Here is a 17,692-nt window from a genome sequence, read left to right on the forward strand (position 1 = left end):
CACTGATGGTTGCCGACCGTGTGGATTTACCGACTACGCAGGAAAGCACAAAATGATGCGCCTGTGCCGGAACACCGACGTTCCCGGAATGAATTGCCCAGTATCCACCGATTCCCGCTGTCACACACGACTGACACGGCTGCGGCATTGGACACTCAAAATCCACCGACGACGTTGGACGTTGGACGTGCGATATTCGGCGCGCAAGCGGGTGGCGCTCCACACAGCACGGACAAGCCTCGATCCTCATGCCCATGCACGTCCATGCATCCTCCAACTCGCCGCTGCCGCTGATCGCCCACGCCCAGCGCTCGGGCAGACGAAAGACCCGCATCCCCTGTGGTCTGTGCTGCACACTGTGGGTCCACATCTGGGGCTTCTCCTGCCGGGCGCGCAGAAGCACGCTAGCCTTACACTTATCCGAGGCGCCGCGAAGCCGGGGCGATGGGAATGCAGGGGCACACGAGGTGCATCTCCGCCTGAAGCCCGCCCGTGCTGCAGCGTGTCGCGATGGGCTGAGTAGCCTGCGGAGCCCGCGGGGAGTCAATGGGCCCCGGGCATCTCCGCCGAGAATGGGCGATGATCGTATGCGCCAGCGCTGGCGCCGGCGCCACCAGGAATAGTGCGAGCGCGAGCGCCGACCCCACGGTGCGAGTACTTGAATGAATTGAATAGCAAGGAGAGTTCGTAGATACGCTCGGCGTGATGAAGCACCTGGATGCTGGGCATGGGGAGAAGTCGTTGATGACGCGCAAGCGGAGGGCGCCCGTCCGACCGATTGCGGCCGTGTAGAGTCCCCGAGATGCAAGTGCCGGGCATCTGTGTCTCGATACACGTTGCGCCGTGTCTGGACCTATGTGCGATCCGTCCCTCATATGCGGCGCACAAAGGGACATAAACGTCCTGGCAGGCGTCACGAAGCGCATTAGAGTTTGCATGCATGTGCTCACGCGCAGCCAGGCTCTACCTCTTTGTGGCCAATCTCGCCTTGTGAATCTTATTCCCACTCGCCACTAAAAGAAGTACATCTAGTGTTCTCGCAGACCCAGCGGCATCATATGACATTGCGATATGCCGTATCGCGTTCCCGCGACAGCGACAGCACAGATGAGAGGTGCTCCGGTGGCGAAGGAGAAGGCATAAGACTCCGCGCAGGGGGAGGACAGGTGGGCGCCTGAACCTAGCCACGGCAGGTGCGATCCCTGTGCAAGGACGTGTGCGATCGCAGCTTCCGCCGTGGGTAATCGAAGGCGCGAGCGGCGGCGTGTCACCGCCTCGCGCAGAGCCATATATTTAACGGGGTGGACAGGCATCAGATGCGGTCTTGACAATGAGAGATGCAGATGAAGTCAAAATGGGCTATGACGAAAACGTGCCTCGAAATCAACCCCGCTTGCCGCATCGGTGCCTCGGGCGTGATACGTCGCTGGGGCTGCTCCGACGGCCAATGCGGGCACGCGAAGAGGCAATGCGCCTGCCGGCCTGGCCCGGGGAAGGCAGCTTCCATTATGGGCGGATCAGCAGAAATAGCTGGAGATGCTGCTGCTGCTCGCGTGCTGCGTGATGACAATAGGCCGGGCGCATCGTATTGAATAAGCTCCGAGCCGACGAGAAGTGCGGGCAGGGGGTGCCCGGCTTCGAGAAGGCTACCGCCACCCATGCCGATGCGCTGCACGAGCAGGCCGAGAAGGCGGTCGTGCCCAGGCGAGGCGGGCGCAGAGGGCATCTGCACTGTCTTTTGCGGCGGCGTGTCCACGGCAGGGGGGTGTTCGGCGCAGGATCCACAGTGCGTACGTATCCGTCGATGCACACGTACTTGGCGAGCAGGGTGCACCCAGCGGCGGGTTACGTCGTCGGCGGTGCTATCTGGCATATCCATCAAGACAGGGACGCCCGCGGGGGATATCTGGAAATACATGGTGGCTGGGAGTGTGGGAGTGGGCAGGCTGGGGGCTGTTGTAGTCGGGTGCTAGTGCAGAAGGAAGATACGAACGGCGGACGTGGGCTGGCGTGGTGGTGGTGATGGTGGTGTGGGCTCGTATGGGATCTCAAAAGATCAAGATCAGCCTCGACAATCTCGCCCTCGATGGTGCGGTCTTCATGTGAAGACCGGAAGTGACGCGGGTCACGTGCGCGCGCGGATGCAAACCCATGTGCGCGAGCGTGGGACAGTGCGGCTTGCACCTGGGATTTGCGATTTGCGGTGGTGGATTGCCCGCAGAGGCCATGAGGCTGCGGGCAGCTGATCGTCCCGCGGTGGTCACTCGCCCCAGACCACACACCCGCGCAGCTGCGAGGCTCGCTTTTTGCCCAGTTCCCCGTGTAAATGCCTCGCCTGCGCAGATCGTGCGCCACCGGCTTCGCAGACGACATCCAAGACGCCGGACGACAGGCCTTGGAAGCACGAGGCACGCCGCTAATTGAATTCAGATATCTGCTCTATCGCTTTCCCAATATCCGCATACCGTCCGATCCGTGCGGGGATATGCGCGGGCGGTGTCCTCTCGCGACGCGGCGGTGACGGTCAGTGGATGTATCGACCGACCGCCTGAGATTCGCGGGCCGTATCTACGCTGACCCCGATGTGTAGCAGTGTGACAACGCACGGGGCGTTCCCATCTAGGACCGAGAAGGTGTCCGCGGAACCACGCTGATCAGCGCGATAACTGCATAGCGAGGGAAGCGTGCAGTGAGGCAGGGTGCGGCTGGGCGCCTGGGGGCTGCTAGAGTGGGCGCTCGCGGTAAGGTTTCGGCAGAGGAGGGCGAGGTGCGTGTGGACGAGTGGGATTTCAATACGATGGAGCGAAATGAGTGCGAAGAGCAGGCTGGAGGGGCAGAGGACGGCCATCGCGCGGCCGGCGTCCATGCGCTGCCACTGCAGCCACAGACGCGTTACCGTGGTAGGCACGGCACTGGGGATTTTCTGGAAGCCTGATCTCCTTTCCCGATCTGGAAGGTCTTATATATGTTCGCGGAGGCATCTCCATCTGGGTCGCTATTGGACCCGATTACCGGTGTCCTCGGGGGCTGAATTACATGCATATATGGAAAGCGCCGATCGCGACAATCCTACTTCTGTGTTTGTCCCCGCGGGTTTGGCGTGCATCCTTCCACACTGCAAGCGCCGCTGCTCGGCGTCCCCGGCCGCGTGTGCCCCATAGCTCAGGGCGTCGCCGATGGATCACCGTAGGTAGTCTGGGCTGCCCCTCGCGGCGTGGATCGCCAGGCGTGGTCGAGCACGCTGCAAATCCGCGTCACGCTGGGGGGCGTGTCCTGATTCTCCGTCGCGATGAATGGGGCATCCCAGAGGCCGGCGAGCCGCCCGCACGAGCGAGTCTCAGGCCGGGACCATCTATCTTGCTGGGCGCATTCTCGGCTGCGCCCTGCGCGGCGAATAAGCAGGTGGGCAGCACGCACGGGCGAGGACGCTGCGAGTGCGTCTGTGGGCACGGTGCGTGGTGATGTGATGCGGGCGCGGACCACAGTCGGACGGGGACCTGCTGTGTGGTGGCTGGATTTGGACGCGGGGGGTCTGGGAGGGCTATGTATAGAGGCCGGGAGCCGGGAAGGGCCATGATGGGCGGGGAGGAGGGCGGCAGGGACATAACGCGCTGTGACACGGGCGTGCACGATGTCTGTGTGTACAAGGTTTCTTTGATGGCCGCCCTCTTCGGGTCACAGGCGTTCCGGGTGACGGCATCGGGTGGTGACCCCCGATTGCCATTCTCGGCTTGCGATCTCTCGAAGCCTTGTTCGATTTGCAAATCTCGATATTCGCAGAATCCGGTTACGGCGGGCGGCTGTGTCTCCTCTCCTCCCACTATAAAGCCCTCCTGCCCTCCTCCTCACCGCCCCCCTCTCTACCAACTCGCACCGCCGCCCTCCTCCCGCCATGTCGCCGCCTCGCTCGCCCACCGCACATGTCTCCCTCCCCAGCATCAACGAGCTCTTCCCAGGTGCGCACATAATACCCTTCGTCGCGCTCCCGTGGCGCACACTCACCGCGTCTTGCATCAGAGCATCTGCTGACCAACCCTCCGCCGGGAACGCACCCGTACTCGCCCTCGTCCTACAGAACCAGCCCACCAGCGCCCTTTGCGCCTAGCTCGACCCATAGCAGCCCGGTATGTGACCGAGTGCGCCACGGTTCATCTGCCGTAGCTGATCTGCCCCCGCTATCAAGGAAAACGCCTCCCGTACCATAGACCATGGCGCTCCGGGATATCCTCGCAGTGCCGCCCGCAGTCCTGTCGCGCTAACCAGGCCGCACCGTCCCACGGCATACCCCACGCCCTCCCCTAGTGTGACTTCGCCCGATATGCGCCCTGCTGCGCGATTTTCAGATGGATATGCCGAGCGCGATCCGCGTACACACGGCATCCGAGAATCTGACCGTTCGCCGCCTTACGCGCCGCCGCAGGTAGCCGCCCCCTGCTCACTAATATGCTCCGTCCGAACCCGCTGACTGTCCATTCTCCAGAATATCCCGCCGATTGCAGGCAGCAGCGAGCACCCACGGCTGCCCCACAGCAGTGCCTTTGAGTACCCACGGCTGAACGGCGACGCTGCCATGGCCGCAATCACTAAGCCGCGTCCAGCATTCCGCGTCATGATGTCACCACACGAGGCAGGGTCTGCGATGGATGTCGCACGATCTCCAGAACTCAGCCACTATGAGAATGGTGATGAACAGCGTCGCCTTGCGTTCCCACCCAACGTGTATCTGTCCGTCCCCACGACGCCGGCAGGTGTTTCCAGCATGCAACAGCCTGATGAGGCGGACAGCGTGCCGGGCTCGGAGGAGAAGCGACACCGCTGCCCACACTGCAACAAGCGGTTCAACCGCCCGAGCAGCCTGAACATCCACGTGAATACGCACACGGGCGCAAAACGTACGTGATTTCCACGTCAATCCGCGCTCTCCTCGCATCTGATCGCGCGCTTCGTCTTTTTGTATTTTGGGTCTTCTATTTGTTCGCGCCGCAGCGTTTGTGTGCCGCTACCCCGGGTGCAACCGCAGATTCAACGTGAACTCAAACATGCGCCGGCACTACCGCAACCACCTCACGGCACGCCGCCGCGACGCCGTCGCACGCATGATGCCAGAGTCGCCGTCTCCCCCGGGCATGTCCGCATCGCCGTCCCGCTCCCCCGAGCCGCCACACCACCCCACCGCGGGCTATCCCGATCCATACGCCCCCGCGCAATATCACGCCGATCCGCGCGGACGCCCCTACCCGGGTCCCGAGTACACCTATGGGTACACGTACGACTACGACCGGCAGCACGAGCACGAGCACGAGCACGAGCGCCGGGCGTACCCGTACAGCCCCCCGCCGTCCGCGCGCGCGAAGAGCGAGGCGGGCGACGCGGACTTCGGCGTGCCCGAGTCGAGCGTGCGCGACGAGCGCGAGCGGTGCCGGCTGCGCGCGAACAGCTCGCCCGTCCCGCGCTTCCGCGAGGAGCGCACCCGCCCGCGCGCGAGCTCGTGCAACGTCCCGGGCTGCGACTGCGCGACGCCCATCTCGACCGCGCTGCGGCCGGCCTTTACGGAGTACGCGCCGCCCACGGCGAGGAGTGCCGAGCGGCACAGCGCACGGCCATACTAGAGCTAGAGTTCGCGCTCGAGCAGGCTCTGTCGGTGGCGCGCCCCCCATCCACGCTCGAGTGCCGTATGTGGCGACCGCTGGCTTTGTGAAGTGATGTTATGTTGAACGATGTGATATGGACCTGATTTGTCCGTGATGATCATTCAAACGAAGGAATGTATTCATTCTCGCCGACAGTTTGGCTATCGCAGCCCTGATTGTCTCGAATTGTCGTGTACTGCGCTCTCTCTGTAATATGTCATGACCCACTGCGACCCTGCGCCGCACATCTGCTATGCCCCCGCGTAATACGTTTACCCATACCCGCTGTAGCTGTACTCAGACTATATGTAGCCAATGAACACGATCTACTCATGCCCCCACCCACGATTTTCGCGGCAGACGTCTGATGCATGTGCGTGCGTGTCGGTGCATATCAGGACAGATGGTCGGCCGTTGCCTGCGCCATCGCCGCTCTCCCGTCCGCTAGCCCGACAGCTGGCATCCGCAAAAATGCAGTGTGCAGCCATAACCACGGACGCCCGCGCAAGGTTTGTGCGCGTGCATGCCCTCTTCCAGAGCCCGTCATCACACGCAGAGTGTCATGGGCCGCCGTGCTGGGCGGCCATCGTGCGCCAGAAGCGCCTCCCGGCGTCTAGATTGCGACCTGCGTTGCGCGGACGGCCAATCACCCGCCCCAGATTGACCCCATCTCGCGCGAGATCCCCCTTCTCGCCTGTGCGTCCGCGGCAGGCCTCGCGGACTAGACGCTTACGGAATCCCAAAGTATTTCTGCTCCGCTGAGCACGGGCGATCGCACATGCGGCGCGCGGGCCTTCTCCGACAGTGGGGAGTGTGAAATTCTGATGCGGCGCTGGGCTGGGCTGGAGAAGGCAGCGTGCGCGCGCCTGTGCGGGCGGCAGTGCCACGCGCAGGCGCGCAGGCGGGCTGATTCATCTGCCGTTCTCGAAGATCCAGATGCAGCGCTGCATCGCCCGGGGTGGGCGGGCGCGCGCATCTGCATATTATGGATCATGCCTAGCCGGCGAGGGGCAGATCGGCGAACAGGTGGATTTGCCGTAGTGGGCGCGCGCTGTGGTCGGATGTGCAGGGTCTGCAGGGTCTGTGGTTGCAGATAGTGGTGGGCCGCCGGTCACGCGTGGGCATCAAGGCCATGGATGGGCGCGAGAGCGAGCGCACTGCAGACGGAACCGTAGGGCTCGGTCAGCCCACGGGGACCCGGCACGTCACCCATCTTTGTTTGATGTGTCGACACTCACGCACGCGAGGCACCCGCCAGGTGTGGCGAGCGGCGGATGCGTAGGCAGAAGCGGTGTGCCTCTGATGAGATTCGTGCGCGGCGAGAGACAGGGCGTAGTGGGGAGCTTAGGGGACAGGCGTATGGAGGGCCGGTCCGGGATCTGTAAGGTTGGATGGGGCAGGGACTGGGAAGGCTCGTAGCCATTGGGCGAGATTGGAAGAGATTCGCCGCACGCTTAGGAGTAGTCTGTACATAGGACGGCCGCGAAGAGGTGCCATCCGCGGCGGAAAGCAAAGAAGGCCCGGTGGGAGGCTTCTGTCTTCATTCCGTTGCCACAGGATCAAACTATGGTCGTCGTGCCGTACAACGCAGACGAAGACCCTGTCCTAGCCCATGTAATTGACGAAGGGCGAGCCTCACCTGACGTTGTGCGAGCGTGAGCCCATGGACTTGGTACCTAGGGGGCATCCCTGAATCAGATAACCTCGGATCCTTTGTCATCGTGCCCCGAGCCCTGTGCGGCAATAGAGACCTATTGTAGAACCGGTCTACGGATGAGGCTCACTCATTCTGAGGCCGGAGGAAGACATGCTTGTTTGGTGCAGGAATCACGGGGACCTGGAGGGTCCGATGAAGTGACGGACGAGTCATCGCCGTAGAATAGACGCCATATACAGCCGAGGGCACCGTCGCAAATTAAATTCGAGCGGCGGATGACCGACGATGAAGCATATGGGCAGCCTGTCTTCTTTCTCCTGCCGCTGACACCCAGCGTCCAACAACAGGACAGCGGGCGCTCGGACATGGCCGAATTTTCCAGCGCAGCCAGAGTCCCGCCAAATCCCGCCGCGTGTGCGGGCCACCGACCGCGTCCAAGTCCTCATTCCGTTTCAACTTCAGCTTGAATCTCGGACTCCTCGTTGTGGATGTCTGTGTGACGACGATCTCGGGCGATCGGGGGAGCCTAACACGCCCAACAGCTTGGCAGATCGACTCCCGCGAAGATTGTCCTCGCCTATCCCGACGACCACTCGCCCTCTGTCCCCACCTGCCCTTTCCATTCCCCTACCATGGTCCTCCCTTGTCCCTCCAAATCGGCTCGACGTGATGTCGACTGCGCTGTTGCCATTGGTCTTGGTCATCAACGTCGATTCCTGCCTCAAACGGACGATGATCGCGCGCGCAGAGGCAGTAGTAGCAATGTTATGTCCCCTCCAAGTTGCTGTTATTATCTGTCATCGCTTGTTATGTCTCATCGGAGGCTCGCTTCATTTCCTGTTCCATTACCGACAGTTATTAGTCAACAGAGGTAATTATCATCACATGTGATACAACAATCGGAAAGCTATATGCTACATAACAATGATATTGTATACATCGTAGGCCCAACTCGGTAATCCTCCAGGGTTTTACTGCTTTCGTCGGGGTTCCGCCGCCATCGTACGCCCTCACTGAGGTAACCATTACACATCATGATACTGCTCAAGCTCTGGGGTCCGTTGCCCTGCGCTAGTTTGGCAGATGAACGCCTACTCTTCACCCTGTTGATCTCGCACCAGAACCTGTCCGATGCTGTTGCGCAGCGTATCGCGGTGCCCATCAGAATATCAGTCAACTGGCTGGACACCTTCTGTTGACGGACGTACCAAGAATCAGGCTTCATGGTAGGTGCGTGATTGCATGAGTCCTCAGCCTTCACAACCGACCCAGTCAGTCACACATATTCTCCGCAGACGGACACCCACCTCTGGTGCTCTCGGCCAGCTCGGAGGCCTCGCGCATGGCCCAGATCTCGTGCTCCGCAATTTCCTCGACGTCGTTCCAATAGATGGACGCGGTGTCATACGCCGCGCTCGGTACGGCGCCCGTGAGGTACACGTGCGCGCTGATGGCCTGCGGGATACTCGACTCCTCTGCCAGGACCAGCTTGACCAGCATGTGGCTGGGCTCCAGCGGCGTCTCCGAGACGTGCGCGATCTCCCTGCGGCGCGCGCCGCCTGTCAGCCAGAACCAGAACCGCGGGCGAGGGGGAGCTGCACGACGCACGAGAGGATCGCCGCGGCGTACGTGAACCGCCGCGCCTTGCGCGAGCGCAGCTGCGCCGCGGCGAACTTGTCCATGAGCTCGATCACGTTCTTGTATCCCGCGCCGGACGCGGGCTTGTCGCAGATGACCAGCTTGAGGCCCGTCTTTGGCAGCTCGACGTAGTAGTAGGGCGGCGCGATGTTGAGGCGGTGCGCGCTGCGCGCCGAGGTCGAGAGCGATCCGAGGCGCGGGATCATAATGTACAGGGCGGTGCGCGACGGAAGGACGAGAAAGGAATAGGATGGAGTGAAACGAAACGAAATGAAGTGCCACAGGCAAGTAGTCGGGTGCTAGGTGTACGGGAGCCTACGTCTCCTTATCAGTCTACATACGACTCTCCTTGTATTTCCCCTGAGGGGCTTGCATCCTTGACACGAACGTGTCAGGCCGGCGAGGATCCCAGGCCAGGGTACGGCACTCTAAACACAATGGCCTCGGCAGAATGGGGATAATGAGTTGTGTGACCTGGACCAACAAGGACAATAGACACGAAACATAGCAACGGCGAGATAGGCGCCCGTAATTCATTACCAGCGGCAAGACAAGAATAATCGACGGAAAACAAAGGGTGGACAACAAAAAGCAAGTGAAAACTGAGTAATCCGAGTGAATAATGATGTGGATGTATTGCAAATCGTTCCCTCCGCTAGACAATGATTTTTGTGCGCATGGAGTATTCGATTAGTGTGCCAGCGGCTAGTACTAGTATGTTCCTGGCTCGGAAGCCGAATGCGGAAGTGGGCGTGCGCACGACATAATCGGAAATGCACGCCTGCGACGACTGTCAGTGCGTGAGCAGCAGCCCCGACCTCATGGCAGGACCGCATGGCGTGCGCTGCGCTGACCTCGTATCCCGGCTCGATGACTCTCCAAGGAAATATGATGGCGCCACAGGAACGCACGCCTGCGCGTACGCGGCGGATCGGTACCTGGACACATGCACGCCCCCGGGTGCATTTGTCTTTCTCGCGCCAATGCCAGGCCTCGAATCGTGCAGGGCCGCCGGCGTGCGCGCCACGCAGATTGGACGGCGGGAATGGACAGCGCGCGAACGCCCATTTTGGCAAGCGCATCTCGCGCTCTCAGGGCCACGCCGCCAGACCACCGTCCGTCGTCTCGGCCTCGGGTCATGCTAATGGCGACTCTGCTATTTATAATTCACGATAGCGCAGGTCGGCAGCGTTCTGGCGTGCGCCACCCCATGCGGAGCAAACACACTAGTGGAGCCCCGGGACCGACACTTCAATTGGAGCCGTCAATGGAGTGTCGGAGCGTTGAGAAATTTGGTCGCGTTCGCTGTTGTACGCACACCCCCCGCGGACACCACGTTGGACTCAAGGATGCGGCTGACCCGAAGCCCGGACAGGCGGGGAAGGTCAAGAAGGCCGGCTATGGTCCGCTATATGCACACTGCCGGGCTTCGATCGTGGTGGCCTGCAACTAACGGCCATGTCATGATTGCGGAGAGGACACAGAGCTATGCCATACAGGCCTGATTCGTGGTTGGGCCGGGACAGCCGAGTCACGAAGGAAGGATTGCCCGATCGACGGCTGCCGCCTGTCGTTCAACCTCAATGCATCGTGGTGTCTGCAAGCGGTGAGTGTCATGTGTTAGCCGCGATTTTTCCCGGTAAGCAATCTCGTGCGGGAAGCATGTCACGCAGTGGGAGAGCCGAGCAGTGAGGCTCGCGACGGTTACGCGGTGTCGGCGAAAGAGCGGACGTATTCTTGACGGAGAACATGTCACTGCATGCGACAGGCAAAGGGTGAGCACAAGCACAAGCTCAGGGGGATTGAGCATTAGGAAGAAACAATTTACGTAAGGCGACCACTCACTGTTAGGGGCATCGCGGATTGCGAAATCCTGCGAACGCGGAAGCTTACTCAGAGACTGTATCACGCACACGATTTGGATATGAGTAGGACCCAGTGACATTAAGCTATAGCCAATGTAATTAATCATGACGTCATTATTGCCACGAACCCGGTACTCAAGCTCTGTGGAACATATACTGTCCTGAACGAGAACGTCACTGAACCGTTATCAACAACCGATCATCGCACATACCAATCACGTCCTTTCGCAAAATTAATGCCTGGCGTGTTGCCCAGATCTCATGTTCCGCGAGCTCCACTGCTTCTTTCCAGCTGACAATCGCCGTGTCGTACATCGCGTCTGGTAGAGAACCCGAGTAGTAGACATGTGCTGTGATGGCTCGAGCGAGTCCCGTCGGCGTGGGGATGGTCAGTTTCAGGAGCATATGATGAGGCTCCAGGGGCTCGTCAGATACATGAGCTATCTCACTGATCGATTGTCAGCACCTAACCAGAAGAGACAATTGAGCTGGTAATCACGACAGGATAATTGAGGTGATATTGAGGCGCTGCGCTTTCTTCTGCCGCAGCTTGTTACGATGAAAGGCCTCGATGAGGCGGACGGTGTTGTCATACCCCTCAGACGAGGTAGGCTTGTCGCAGAAGGTAAGTTTCAGCCCAGACGTAGGGAGATGCAAGAAATAGTAAGGCGCTCCGACATTCAGCCGATGTCCCAATGTGCTGGGTCGCTGGGAGCTGTAAGCATAGCTATCCACCATCGCAAGAGATAGCTGTGTGTGGCCGATGGGTTATCGAAAGTCTCATATGAGCCTCGAATATGTACTGCCAGCCACGGCACGCGTAGCGTCAGCATCGGTACTGCATCGTACCAATAACACCGGTAACAACACATCATCTACAGCGGTAGCAACTGTTAACATCGCAAGATATGTGGTGCATAAAACGCCAACCTGCGGCCATCGACCGAGATGTATTGACTACAGGCCCGTTGGTTGCAGGACGCGTTAAGTCAGCCAAGCAAATCAAGCGCGAAATCAGACACGAGAGCGACGCATGCCACCGTGGTCAATTGTGCTCGGTGGAGCACCTGCTGGAGATGATTCCCCATTAGCACGATTTGGCACTCAATAGAGGTAGGTAAAATCACCGGCGGATAGAAAACCAAGGCGCGACTCCCACTTGGTGCACGTGATCTGGTTAGTCCGGAGCCAATCAACATGGTCCCCGGCCGTTGCGACGATTTGAGCAAGTTCAACTCGCGATCATCATTATCATGCGCACTCATACTATCGGAGGCATTTCATGACAACTCTGCTCCCTCGATCTGAGGAGTTGCCCCTCGAACTTCCTGGCCAGGTCACCTCCAATGCGCTATGCATCGCTGCGGAAGCGCGCACGACTCGGGGTCCATGGCAACCATTGCTGTAGGTACCGAGAAGCACAATAAACAGCTCGAGCCCTATCAATGGTTTGTGTCTGGAACGCGTCGTCATCCCTGTCTTTTGTTTTGTGACTTCCCCTCACTCAGCCTCGAGTTTTTCTATTCCATTTCATATCGTGTGGATCACGGTAAAGATGGCTTCGGTTAGACTACCGTTGTATTGTATTCTGGTATGCACTGATTGTCTTATGAACGGCGGTGCAATCCAGTGTATTGTCACTGCTAACGTCAACCCACAGTGGTTCTTCTCCGTAGTAGTGTTCGGGTTGACTATTACCCGACTCAACTATACACTGCATCTCCCGAAAGGCGATCCCTTGAATCACGGCGCGGATTTCTATGGCAAGCTCCTTTTGCCGCCCAAAAAGATGACTGTGTATTGTTCTTACATGCCACCAACAGATCCCGTAGTCGCAGAATTGCTGGTTTGTTCTCTGTTGGCGTTTGGCTTTGCTCCATTCATGCAAGTCAAATATCCCGGTCCCTGTTTCGCCTGCTCATCATCGCTTATAGCTTTAAGCCGGATTTTATGTCCGCGCTCCGTGTCAATCTGTTCTCTGAAGTCTCTCCCGCAGTGACCGAAACAATCGCACTTGCGGCGCTGTGGTTGTTGTGGCTGATAGGAGCGGGCATAGCAACTGTACGTGAGACAGTAAATGTCTGTGCTCGTATAACCCCAACATTGATACGAACAGAGCATCTGGCCAAATCTGTCGTTCTGCTACAACTTTGCTGCATGCCGTGTTTTGGCCGCCATGACGGCCTTTGCCTGGCTCGGCTGGCTTACCGTCTGCGGGCTACTCGTTATTAGCCTTTTCCCTTTCTTCCAGAAAGACCGTCCGCCCATCAGTTCCCGTACGATCGAATGGGTCGGGTCAACGTCACCGTCTGTCGTATCTGCTGTGTAACAACATGATGAACCTTGTGACTCGATTTGATCTATTCGTACAGTGCATTCCCCACCTGTTCATCTACATGTATTGGCTCTCACGTGAATCAGTCTGTGCACAACTTCATGTGCATTGCCTCATCAGTGATCTGTTAAGTATAACTGTAATGAATGTGTGGTTTGTTGATCACATTAAGACATCACCGTGCCCTCGCAAGTTACGCCATTTACTGGGTAACATCAACAATGAAGCCCACGATACCCTGGCGCCCTCTCACAGTCGGCGTACGCCCATCATTGAACAGTCATTGTTGCGTTTAGGTACGTCGTGTCGCTCGTCCCGACTTTGACAGCAAAATCACCGGGCTCGACAACCCACGTGTTGTCGAGCGACCAGAGCGCCAGCTGCGTGGAATTGATTTGGATCGTGACGGTCTCGGAGCCGCCCGCACTGACGCCCACCACAAGACAGGTATCAGTGTCTACGCGTGGCATCACCGAACCACCGAGGGTGACGTACGGGATGAACACTTTCTGGAACCCTGCGAGGAACTGGTTCGGCGTCACCACGGAGCTCACAACATCGGTCAGGTAGATCTAAAACAATGAGGATAAGCGCGCATGGTCACCGCACAGATGCAACGAGGCTTGCCTGGACGACTTCTTTTCCGTCTACTGTTCCTGTATTGTGCACGGTCACGGTGACGTTGAAATCATCGTTAGCTCCGATGGTGCTCGGATACACAAGAAGGTTCGTGCTATCGTGCGTGTTCTCGAAGCCTTAGCGGGCGCGACGCTGAAACGCACATTCACTCACTAGTTGAAGGTCGTATAGCTCAGCCCATGCCCGAAACTCCACATTGGCACGGGCGTATCTAGGACATACTATGGGAAGATTATTCCATGTTTCTAATCGCAGCCGCGCCTCCGAGAGTGACCTCACGCACCTGATGCCCGAAGACGAGTGTTCCATTAGGGGCGACATAGCCGGGATCAATAGGTCTGCCGCCTTTGAGATAGTTGTAGAATGCAGGAGTTGTCCCGACACTGTGCGGGAAGGATACCGGGAGTTTTCCTCAACGCCGCCGTCATAACATTAGTTGCCAGTGCCCACGCGACGTTCGTGAGTGGTGTCACGCACCCGATGGATTAGCATCGCCAAAGATGATCTCCGCAATGGCGAGGCCACCGAGCTCGCCATAGTAGAACTGCTGTACAACCGCATCCGCATCTGCCTCGCGCGTCAGGCGGACTCTAATGCGAGGCCTTGCAAGCACGGTGCTCACTGTCCTGGATCCACGGCTCCGCGACAGGTTTCCCACTGACGAATATGACGATCGTCGGCTTGCCCACGGCCTGGACGGCCTGAACGAGGCTCAGTTGTGCGCCAACGAGCGCCAGGCTGCTCAGATCGACGTGCTCGCCAGTCGTCGCGTTCGTGCCAGGCTCCCAAAGGAGCGTCTGGTCGAGGCTCCACGTGCCGACCATGACGATCGCCGCGTCGGACGCCTCTGCCGCAGCGACCGCGGCGGGGATCTGCGACTCGTCGTTCGACCAGAGCTCGCAGCCTTGCGCAAAGTTGATCCGCACATATGTGCTCGCAAGCAATTCCGTGAAGCCTTGGAGCGGCGTAAGGCAGTTGAGTGTCGCGTTGTGGAAGACGTAGTCGCCGAGCTATGCGATGTGCAGGGACCGGTATCAACAGATTATCTCCGGGAAGGCGCATTGACGTACTGTGACACGATTGACTTGAGGGCCGATGAGCGCGATGGAGCCGATATTCTTGCTCAACGGAAGCGTGCTGTTATTGTTCTGCAGCAAGACGATTTGCTCTTGTTCCATCTGGTGCAACAACTCACGGGTCGCCGGGGTGCGGAGCATCGAGAGGTAGTCTTCATACGGGTATGGGTCTGTATACGGCGGAAGCCCCAATAAACATCAGCAAGCCCGCAGAGACAGACCTCCGTAGCACGCACTCTCAAATAGACCCAGCGCAAACTTCGTACGCAGGACAGTCGCGACCGCCAAGTCAACGTAGCGCATGTCCACCGTCCCCGCCGCGACCTGGTCTACATCACACGACAAGAAGGTGGGTCAGACACCCACCCTACCGCGCGGCGAGGAGTGCCCAGGCTGAATTTCGCGCGCACCAGGAAGTGTCAGATAGGTATACGAGCCGCCGCCCATCTCCATCTGCAGCCCGTTCTCGAGCGCGTCTTTCGCCGCACACTCGCGCGTCGCACACGTGCCGTGCGTCGAGATGAGCAGGTCCACCGAGCCCGCGTCCGTCGTCACGAAGTACGGGTAGCCCCACTCTTCGCGCAGCTACTAGCAGGCCGGGGTCAGAAGCCGCGGTTTCGGACGAGAAATCAACGCACGATTTCGGTGAGAAGGTCTGCCGGAGAGGTGTTTGTCCGTCAGCCCGTCCAGGTGGTGGCGTTGACGCAGACAGGGACAAACACGCACGATAGTTGGCCACGCTCGGAACGCCGTCGTAGCTTGCGTATGCGCTCATGAGGCTGAGAGTTGGCTCGACGCCGGCGCACGCACGCTCGAACGGCCGGAGGTAATAGGTACGGAGCTCGCGTTCGCCGCCCGCGACGGGCGCGATGTTCCTGTCCACCACGACGTCAGTACCATGTGCATGTCCCGAGAACTAACACGGGTTGGCGGTGAGCACAAAGGATGGAAGGACGCACAGGCCGCCTTGGGGGGAGCCGTACGCGGCGAAGTGCTTGCACGTCGCCGCGACGCGTGCAACGGCTGTCGCGCTGGTGTTGGGCCGCGTGCCCTCCTGTATACCACTAACGTACGCGAGGCCCATCTCGCCTGTCCTGTGTGCGGGTACACCGGCACGTCAGCGCCTCGCCTGCATCTCAGCGCGGGAACACGTCAAGGGACGCACAGGAATGGGTCCTCGCCGTAGTTTTCCTCGACGCGGCCCCAGCGCAGCTCGCGCGAGAGGTCGAGCACGGGCGCGAAGACCTGGGAGAAGCCGAGCGCGGCAGCCTCCGTACCGATCGTGGCGGCAGCGGCGTGGAGGAGCGGCGCGTTGAAGGAGGCGGCGAGGCCGATGGGCGAAGGCCATGTCGTGCCGTTATTTGTGAATCCGTGCAAGGCTGCGTGTGACGTGTGTCATGAGCGATTGACAAACGGCAGGTTATGGAGCATAGGGGAAGGCGGATCGAGCATGTGAGGAGGCAGAAGTGCCTTATGTAGAAAGATAAATTATTGGAAATGAAGGGGGAAAAAGTGCACCTTCGCTCTGGACGATGGCTGGGATGCCCAGCGTCGTGTTCTCTATGAGGTAGCGCTGCCCGATGGTGATGCCATAGACCCATTTGTCCCAAGGCATGAGGTAACCGCCCCATATAGCGCCGGCTTTAGAGGTGAGTTCGGTGACCTGTGTCGAGCGTTCATAGGGTCAGCCCAGACGAGGGGAGGTGAGAGGGACGGAAAGGTGGACGCACAAGGCCGGTTGCGTTGTATGTCAGGGTGTCGTCATTCGGGTCTGTGAGATTCATCCAGCCGTCGAGGTCGCCCTGGATGCTGCATGAGGCCATCACGGAACAAATGCGGTAAGCACCGGCGAGTTTTGAAAATTCAAAAAATACGCGCACAGCTGAGCGATCTTCTCCTCAAGGGTCATCCGCGGAAGGAGGTCATTGACGCGGTTTTCAATCGGCGCATTGGGATCCTTGTAAATTGGGAGGGAGCCGTCGTTGTTTGTCCCTCGCGCGTGCAGAGGAAAGTGCAGATCAGTGCGCACGTCGAGAGGCAGGGGGCCGTGTGCGGCTGTAGCGTCAAGGTTTGGAGACCACCATGGACGGGCGTGCGCATAAGCGGAGGATGGCGCCAGAAAGAGGCAGAACACGGAGAGATACAGAAGCAGGCGTATGGCCGTAATCACGCAGAATGACATCACTGACAGCGTGAGCGTTGGGAATGCGGACAAATAGTTCGTTCGCCTGTCCTCGAAGTCTAAGCCCGCGTTACGCGCTTTAAAGCACGAGGATGGGAATGCAACACGGGAGAACGGCCTGCGACGTTCTCAAGGATGCGCATGGGCTACTGTGGAGAAACTATTTCAGTCGGTCATCTGGGAGGTGTCAGGCGATATTGTGCCTCGATGCGGACCGCGGCGTGAGCATCCAGCGGACCGCTGGCCGCGTACATAGAGATCCACAGCGAACAAGCAATGCGCCTCTTTGCTGCCGATGGAGGCATAGACACATTTTGAGCACGGTGCATGAGGGAACGTTGCGTGCGTGTGCACTGGATAGTCCCAGCACGTCAATACTACGTGAAAGTGCGGAAATGACATCGCTTATCAGTAATTTACTGTAATTTCAGCCAATGACATTAGTTTAATTTGTTTGGGAGGTGGCGGGAGGACGAATTTGAGTGATACAAGTCAGATCACCTTGTTTTGTCACGGTGCCCGCCCAAAGAGGAGAGCAAGTGGCAAGTGCCCGCGCAAATTGAATGCGAGGCGGAACCGAATTACGATCGGGAACCAACCATCTGGGTAATCGGGGCGGGATCTCACGGCAATCTAGCCTATCCTGACTAGATCCCCGGCCACGTGGACA

The 17,692-nt window shown here is 59.1% G+C and overlaps 6 protein-coding genes across 6 annotated transcripts; 2 read left to right on the forward strand and 4 right to left on the reverse strand.

Annotated features, from left to right (window-relative positions):
- Positions 1-1,028: 1,028 nt before the first annotated feature.
- On the reverse strand, positions 1,029-2,866 carry POSPLADRAFT_1148711 (hypothetical protein; the record flags this gene model as incomplete). The annotated part of the gene is made up of 5 exons (XM_024486215.1): positions 1,029-1,323; positions 1,389-1,946; positions 2,283-2,416; positions 2,466-2,568; positions 2,607-2,866. 5 exons carry the CDS (start codon positions 2,864-2,866, stop codon positions 1,029-1,031), a joined length of 1,350 nt encoding a protein of 449 aa, XP_024337454.1.
- Positions 2,867-3,892: 1,026 nt separating this feature from the next.
- POSPLADRAFT_1147280 (hypothetical protein) lies at positions 3,893-7,488 on the forward strand (the record flags this gene model as incomplete). The annotated part of the gene is made up of 10 exons (XM_024486045.1): positions 3,893-3,956; positions 4,018-4,124; positions 4,481-4,892; positions 4,987-5,554; positions 6,029-6,139; positions 6,376-6,486; positions 6,672-6,811; positions 6,889-7,016; positions 7,119-7,285; positions 7,455-7,488. 10 exons carry the CDS (start codon positions 3,893-3,895, stop codon positions 7,486-7,488), a joined length of 1,842 nt encoding a protein of 613 aa, XP_024337455.1.
- A 656-nt stretch (positions 7,489-8,144) lies between these two features.
- Positions 8,145-9,131, reverse strand: POSPLADRAFT_1066811 (hypothetical protein; the record flags this gene model as incomplete). Its single annotated transcript, XM_024482111.1, has 4 exons — positions 8,145-8,421; positions 8,496-8,542; positions 8,595-8,830; positions 8,896-9,131. 3 exons carry the CDS (start codon positions 9,129-9,131, stop codon positions 8,538-8,540), a joined length of 477 nt encoding a protein of 158 aa, XP_024337456.1. The 3' UTR covers positions 8,145-8,421; positions 8,496-8,537.
- Positions 9,132-10,925: 1,794 nt separating this feature from the next.
- On the reverse strand, positions 10,926-11,528 carry POSPLADRAFT_1058838 (hypothetical protein; the record flags this gene model as incomplete). Its single annotated transcript, XM_024481087.1, has 3 exons — positions 10,926-10,951; positions 11,003-11,238; positions 11,290-11,528. The coding sequence occupies 3 exons, from the start codon at positions 11,526-11,528 to the stop codon at positions 10,926-10,928; spliced, it is 501 nt and encodes a 166-aa protein (XP_024337457.1).
- A 773-nt stretch (positions 11,529-12,301) lies between these two features.
- On the forward strand, positions 12,302-13,296 carry POSPLADRAFT_1040682 (hypothetical protein). Its single transcript, XM_024477782.1, has 5 exons — positions 12,302-12,381; positions 12,451-12,553; positions 12,614-12,674; positions 12,725-12,851; positions 12,907-13,296. The coding sequence occupies exons 1-5, from the start codon at positions 12,346-12,348 to the stop codon at positions 13,117-13,119; spliced, it is 540 nt and encodes a 179-aa protein (XP_024337458.1). The 5' UTR covers positions 12,302-12,345; the 3' UTR covers positions 13,120-13,296.
- Positions 13,297-13,394: 98 nt separating this feature from the next.
- POSPLADRAFT_1148143 (glycoside hydrolase family 3 protein) lies at positions 13,395-17,022 on the reverse strand (the record flags this gene model as incomplete). Its single annotated transcript, XM_024486144.1, has 17 exons — positions 13,395-13,551; positions 13,621-13,697; positions 13,744-13,858; positions 13,918-13,985; positions 14,039-14,175; positions 14,242-14,331; positions 14,387-14,774; positions 14,835-15,010; positions 15,077-15,169; positions 15,251-15,425; positions 15,479-15,495; positions 15,567-15,715; positions 15,800-15,934; positions 16,006-16,219; positions 16,359-16,503; positions 16,571-16,649; positions 16,721-17,022. The coding sequence occupies 17 exons, from the start codon at positions 17,020-17,022 to the stop codon at positions 13,395-13,397; spliced, it is 2,517 nt and encodes an 838-aa protein (XP_024337459.1).
- Positions 17,023-17,692: the final 670 nt, after the last annotated feature.

Source organism: Postia placenta (genome assembly GCF_002117355.1).
Source record: "Postia placenta MAD-698-R-SB12 unplaced genomic scaffold POSPLAscaffold_10, whole genome shotgun sequence".
Lineage (NCBI taxonomy): Eukaryota > Fungi > Basidiomycota > Agaricomycetes > Polyporales > Adustoporiaceae > Rhodonia > Rhodonia placenta.

What these genes read in the sequence shown, in the direction of transcription:
- POSPLADRAFT_1040682 (XM_024477782.1), top strand. Translation starts at nt 12,346, where the DNA reads ATGGCTTCGGTTAGACTACCGTTGTATTGTATTCTG. An exon ending in TACCGTTGTATTGTATTCTG is followed by an intron (nt 12,382 to 12,450) that starts GTATGCACTGAT and finishes GTCAACCCACAG; the next exon opens with TGGTTCTTCTCCGTAGTAGT. An exon ending in TTTGGCTTTGCTCCATTCAT is followed by an intron (nt 12,675 to 12,724) that starts GCAAGTCAAATA and finishes CATCGCTTATAG; the next exon opens with CTTTAAGCCGGATTTTATGT.